Source organism: Lygodium microphyllum, chromosome 22 (genome assembly GCF_053477565.2).
Source record: "Lygodium microphyllum isolate KBCC chromosome 22, Lygodium_microphyllum_v1.1.10, whole genome shotgun sequence".
Taxonomy (NCBI): domain Eukaryota; kingdom Viridiplantae; phylum Streptophyta; class Polypodiopsida; order Schizaeales; family Lygodiaceae; genus Lygodium; species Lygodium microphyllum.
The window spans coordinates 26,331,940-26,337,939 of record NC_141156.1 but is presented as its reverse complement, the minus strand read 5'-3'; the positions used below and the strand labels follow the sequence as shown (position 1 = coordinate 26,337,939).

The window sequence follows — 6,000 nt, the reverse complement described above, 5'->3', positions numbered from 1 at the left end:
AGTAACTAGTAAACAAGGTTGCCCCCATATCCCACAATATTGCCCAACACAAAATTCATCTTAGCATTAGAGTTTTAGGATGGCAAAAGGGAAACCCTTACTAAGGGATCAAAATTCATGGAGCATTGCTTCATTTTGGAGTGTTGATGCAACCTCACATGCGCTTTCATCCTCACCTTGGGCTTTGCCGAGAAGGTAGTGAGCTAGTTCTTGGATCGTATTCGATTGCTAGATTGGTGTTGTTGTAACTCGGGGTGATAGTAAGAACGGGGGACGATAAGTGAGAGTGCATGTGAGGCCACGTAATAATATCATGTGGGGCGCAATTGGCAACAACAGGGGTGATGGAGAAGGAGGCGATGAACGCGAGAGGGAGGTGAGGTAACACACACAAAAACCTCCGTTTTCTGTCCCGATTTCTAAATCATTGATTAATTATAAAGTCGCTAAATAAGAAAAGGGTGAAACTTTATTATCAAAGGAGGGGGCAAAGATCCAGTATTTCCTAATTCTGCATCTCTCTCGCTCTCTCTCTCAGAAGTGTATATACGCATGTGTTGTCCTTCTTCCTGCTCTTTTTCTGCTTGTTCCTGCTCCGGATGCATTTTGCCCTCTTCCCTTTAGCCGACTTCCGCTTTGCGTTAGATTGTTCTGATTTTCCATTATTATTATATTCTTTTTGAGAGCGATCTCTATATCTCTTACCCGTCTGAGGGAGAGAGAGAGAGGGAGAGAGAGAGCCTAGAGGCCCTCTTCCTGTGCCTTCTGTTGCTTGTTTTAAGCCCAGATTCTGCTTTTTCCTGCACATGCTTTTCTCCCACCCTCTCCCCTCCTCTGTTCCTGCTTGCACTCCCCCCCTGCCCCAAGTCATCTCCTCTTTATAAATCCGGGCCCTGCCTTCCCCCTCCTGGCCGGCCGCAAATCCTCATCTTCCTCCAGTTCCAAGTGCTACCATGAATGATCTCAGCGACCTCACCCTCGACTTTGCCGCCAATGGCACCGCTCTGTCCTCCCCCTCCGAGAACGGTGGCAGCCACCATGGCTGGCAGAAGGTCACCAATCCCAAGAAGCAGAAGCGCCAGGAGGCGAGATCCAAGGGCCTGGCACCCAGATCTCTAATGGAGAATGGGAAACGCAATGGGAATTACCCCGAGAACAAGGCGTTCCAAGCCTTGGAGAAGGAGGCAGAGGAGCGGAGGTTACACAGGGAGGCGCTGCTGCAAGCTGTCATATACCGGTCTGCCTCAGCAACGGCAGATGAGGTTGTCCATTCGGACAGCGATGCAGAAGGTGATGAGGAGCATCCTCACTCCGAGGCCAATGATACTGCCAACGGTGATCAGAAAAGATCTAAGCCTAAGAAACCCAAGAAGCCCAAAGTTACCGTCGCAGAGGCTGCAACCGCAATTGATGCATCAGACTTGGCAGCATTTTTGACACAGATATCAGTATGGATATTAGTATAGATACATATTATGTAATATCCATGCTGATGATTCCCATGTGCACATGCTGTCTGAGTAGCTACTGATAATGCATTTTGTTGAACAGGAATCATTTGCCGAATTGCCGGATGTACAGCTTATGCGTTTTGCTGATTACTTTGGAAGAGCTTTCAGTGCAGTCACACCCACTCAATTCGGTTGGAACAAAATTTTGAAGGAATCATCAGTCTCCAAGGCTGTGCAGGTAAGACAGATCAAATCGATGTCTATTTCGTACTGATACAAGTTGCCACTTTGGAGTTTGTGGTCCAGATGATTAGGTTCGAATAGTTGGAGCAACAGTTTGATCTAGGGTAAAGGGTTGAAATAGGTTTGGTGTAATTCAATGCTTAAAGCTGAGCTTGACCTTTGGCTTGCTGTGACTGCATGTGAGCATGGACGTGCAGTATAAGATGGCAATATGCACATCTCTCTAAAGCAAGTATAATCAAGATTGCACTTGGTTTTCTTCTATCTGCTGAGGCATATTGCTTGAACTTGGTGCCCCCTTAGCCATGGATCTGTTAGAATGGCATATTGCCTGAAATTGGCGCCCCTTTGGCCATGGATTTGTTAGAATGACATAGTCCAAAAATTATTTGCCTCCCATGGCTAGGTCCTTTAACGATACTAGCTGGCTGGGCTGGCTAGCTGTGTTTCTGGTGGTGTCATGTCATTGCCCTCCCTTGCTCAATTTGTTTTTGGTGTGAGCCTCGATGGCTGGAATTCTTAACGGGAAGGTTGCTCTATTCCACGTCACGCTTATCTGAAAGGACTGCTACCTTTGTGTTCGACTGTGACGCCCTTATGATTTCAATAGTCCACAAAACTAGTGCTTTTTAAAAAAGGTCAAGTATTGCCATCAGTTCTCAACACAGAACTTTTTTCTGTATTGCAGCTACCACTCCTGAACATTCCTGAACCCGTTTGCAAAACTGCCTCAGACTGGCTTGCAGCAAGGCCTTTAGATGCCCTTGGAGATTTTGTCATTTGGGGACTGAATGATGTTTTGAGTGATGCTCAACCACAGCATGGTACTCAGAAGGGGTCAAAAGGAGGTTCCGTTAATTCATCTTCCAAGACAAAGGCAATGCTCACGTTTCCTGATTGTTTTGTCTCTATCTTTTGTGATCTCCTTATATGTACTTCTCATGGGAAACTGTGAAAACAAAATCTTATTATTTTTACTTGTGTTTATTCAGGTTGCCGTTCTTGTTGTTCTAGCTTTAGCTTTGCGCAAAAGACCTGAGGCACTGGTACAGAAGGCTACACTTCTGAGGACAAACCCACAGTATCAAGGCCAAGAAAAACTAGCAATGTTGGCATGGGCATATAGCCAGGTCAGTATAGTTGTACTGTATGCTGCAGTTGACCCTATATGACAAAAAGCAGTTGTGGATGTTTTAGAGGCACACGATTATGTTAAGTTACTTGCTCTTTAAGTGGTGTTACTTTTTCATGTGGTTTCTTACAAATGCCATGTCCTCAGGTTGCTCAAGGAGACTTGGTAGCTGGAATGCAATTGTGGGTGCAGAACTTACTCCCACTTGCATGTGGGAAGGCTAGTACACCTGTGGCCAGGGATATTACTCTCCAGTTTGCTGAAAGGTTTGACTGCAGACCTGATCAGATACTTTTCCTTTGCACCTAGTTTTCAGTCTTTGTTACTGGTTGTGTATTTTCTCTGTGTTGCATATGCTGGATGAGTCGGCTGTGGCATGTTGATGGTCAGTCTTTTGCTTGCTCAATGTATGTGTGACATTTTTCTGGTAGAGCTCAAGGTTTTGAGTGATGGTTCTGCTTCATGCAGTATACTATTCAGCAACTCGAAGAAAGCACGCTCGATGTTTTTCAATGCTGCCACAAGGAAGGGGGAGAGGCTTGTGCCTCCAGCTACACTCGTTTCTTTGATGTATACTTCGTTTCCATCCGACTCCGCACGCACAAAGGTGGGTTTTGTCAAAACGTTTTTGATGTTGTGAATGCTGATTGCCATCTCTCTTCCATGTTGAAAGGTCCTTATAAAGGATGGGTTGGAGCCTGCTGCAGGCGACTGAAAGGTTTCAGGAACTCTATCCTATGCTGAAAGAAATTGGACTGCATGGATCGGGAAGTAAAGCTGCAAAAACAGCTGCACATAATTTGCTCCCTCAGTGTTTAGAAGCAGCTGGTGCTGAGGGTATATCCTCTTGTTTTTTGGGTTACTATCAATGATCTTATATGTAGAAGGTTACATCATTCGAAATCATCTAGGTTTGCATCTTAAGTATTGGTGATTGGATGACTTCTAGATGCGCCTGCTTTGGTCCATGAAGCATGCAATTTGGCCATTTGGTGCTTATCTGAGAACACAGATTGCTGCAAACAATGGGTAATCATCTAAACCTAACAGTGTGTAATATCCTGTGATGTTTAACATGCATGCGAGAAAGGATGTGCTATCTGTGCCATGAATTGGAAATGTTGATTGCACAAGCTCCATTGTGGACCAAGTTATAAGAAGTGAAAACAGTACAAGGTGCTGACTGCTGATTGGATGGATGCTTGCTTGCAAGCTTGCTCCCTACTTGCAAAATGTTCCAAGTTATCCTTTTCATGCTTTGTACATTGCGAAATCTGAGTTGCTGCTGTGATGGATGCAAGCTTCTAATTAGCATTACTTTGGGCATGCTGCCTGGTGCTCCCTTGAAGCAACTGTAACTCTCAGCTTTGAAGTTCAAACTGCATCCATACTGTTTCCAACAGTAAATCTTTTGGTGTGAACTGCAGGAAAAGTTGCATCTGGAAAAACTGCAGGGGAGTGTCAAACTGTTGAGTTACATGTGCGTGGAGTGGACAAGAATAGTTACCCAGTTGAGCCCCCTTGATAATGTGAAGAAGACTATTGCTATCTTAAGAGTGCAGGTAAAGTTTAAAGTTAGCCTTTGCACATCTTACCCTGCATACGTACTTTTGAAGATGATTGGGGATGTTAAATGCAAAGTTTTGTTGTCATTTGCAGAATCATACTGCAATGGAGAAAGCCAGGGGAAATGCCAAGCAGGAGGTGCTGTTGAGAACTGCTGATAAACATTGCAAAGTGCTAAAGAAGCGGCTTGCACGAGGCAGTGCCTGCTTTAAAGCAATGGCCACAGTTGTGGCTGGAGTGGGAATTGCTTATGGCTTCTATCTGCTCAATCTGGATTTGCCTTTACTGAGGTGAAACTACAATTTTGGCAGGTTGAAGTGAATTAACCTCGATACTTTGAGAGCAGCTAACATTAAACATCAAATGGTGTTTCTGGTTCATAACCGTAACTTCCGGGAAAATGGTTGGATTGGTGGCATGGTAAGACCACGTTTAGGGATCCAAGTTACCAGAGTCTACCTCAGGTTATCTCAAGATTAGTTATCTAAAGAAAGAGAGTAATGCAAGGTGAACATAGAGTACTTGGGAACCTATACTGGGGTGTTATGGTTTTGTAAATTTCTCAATCCTGTGGAAAGGAGTTTGACTGGTTGAGTTTGTAAGTACTCAGCCGAAAAGCAAAGTGAATTGCAAATCCCAGCGAAGGAGCAGACAAAAGTTTGATTTAGATGCTCAGACTCCCTGAAGTTATCCAATGAAAATTGCACTCTTAAGTCTGAGCCAGTTGTTTCCACTGATTGTTTTTAAATCCCCACAAAAATATTTCAGTTTTGCTTATTTGTGCCTTTAATTTGTAAGTTACATTCATGTGTGAAGAGACAGTAGTTTCATTTTTTCTTGTTATAGCTGGTGCAAAGACGTTTCTTATGTTCAATAACGCTTTAGATTTTTCTACATCAAGATATAGGGAATCTCAGGGCATTAGTCTCAGGAACTGTCAAGGAGTAAGACTGAAGGAAGGGGGGAGTTTGAAGATGTCCTACTACCAACTTTAAAGGCCACTGATGAGAATGTTACAAACAGAACAAGAGAGACCGTGTGAATGTCAACGAAAAGTGGAACTATGACCAATGAAAAAGCAACAGAGGAGGAAGGGAGATCATGATTGAGGATGAAAATGCGTAGGACAATGATAACAAAGAGGTTGTTGACAAGTAGTGTCTTAAGACAGATGATTTCTTAAATTCAAATTAAGGATTAGATCAAATTGTAAATTAGCAGCAATGCTGACACAGCTTGCAGTGTTTTTGCATTTGTGTGCATCGATGTCAGTTGATGCTTGTTGATATTAGTTGATGCTATCGTATGGAATGCAGGTTACAGTGAATCTTTCAAAAAGTTGTGGTCAATTGTTTTGATGTAAAGTGGGCTGTTTGGAGCGAAAGTGCACATATTGCAACAAGTCATCAGTGCCTTATGCTACTTTAGATAGTTTTTGTAACGTAAAGGGTGTGGCTGGAGCATTTAATAGACACCCAAGCAGAGTTGACTTTGGATGCTAGAGCATTCAATAGACATTGTGAGGCTCAGAGAAGGGTTAAAGAGAACATTGCTCTAGGTTCACATGCCCAAAAGAATTGTATTCAAATGCGAAACACCCATTTCTCC

The 6,000-nt window shown here is 43.5% G+C and overlaps 1 protein-coding gene across 1 annotated transcript; it reads left to right on the top strand.

Moving 5' to 3' along the window:
- The first annotated feature begins 493 nt into the window (after nucleotides 1–493).
- Nucleotides 494–5,111, top strand: LOC148016965 (uncharacterized). The gene is made up of 10 exons (XM_087662543.1): nucleotides 494–1,448; nucleotides 1,552–1,689; nucleotides 2,383–2,571; nucleotides 2,687–2,824; nucleotides 2,974–3,092; nucleotides 3,295–3,433; nucleotides 3,534–3,663; nucleotides 3,776–3,855; nucleotides 4,254–4,388; nucleotides 4,486–5,111. The coding sequence occupies exons 1-10, from the start codon at nucleotides 954–956 to the stop codon at nucleotides 4,684–4,686; spliced, it is 1,764 nt and encodes a 587-aa protein (XP_087518669.1). The 5' UTR covers nucleotides 494–953; the 3' UTR covers nucleotides 4,687–5,111.
- The last annotated feature ends 889 nt before the right edge of the window (nucleotides 5,112–6,000 follow it).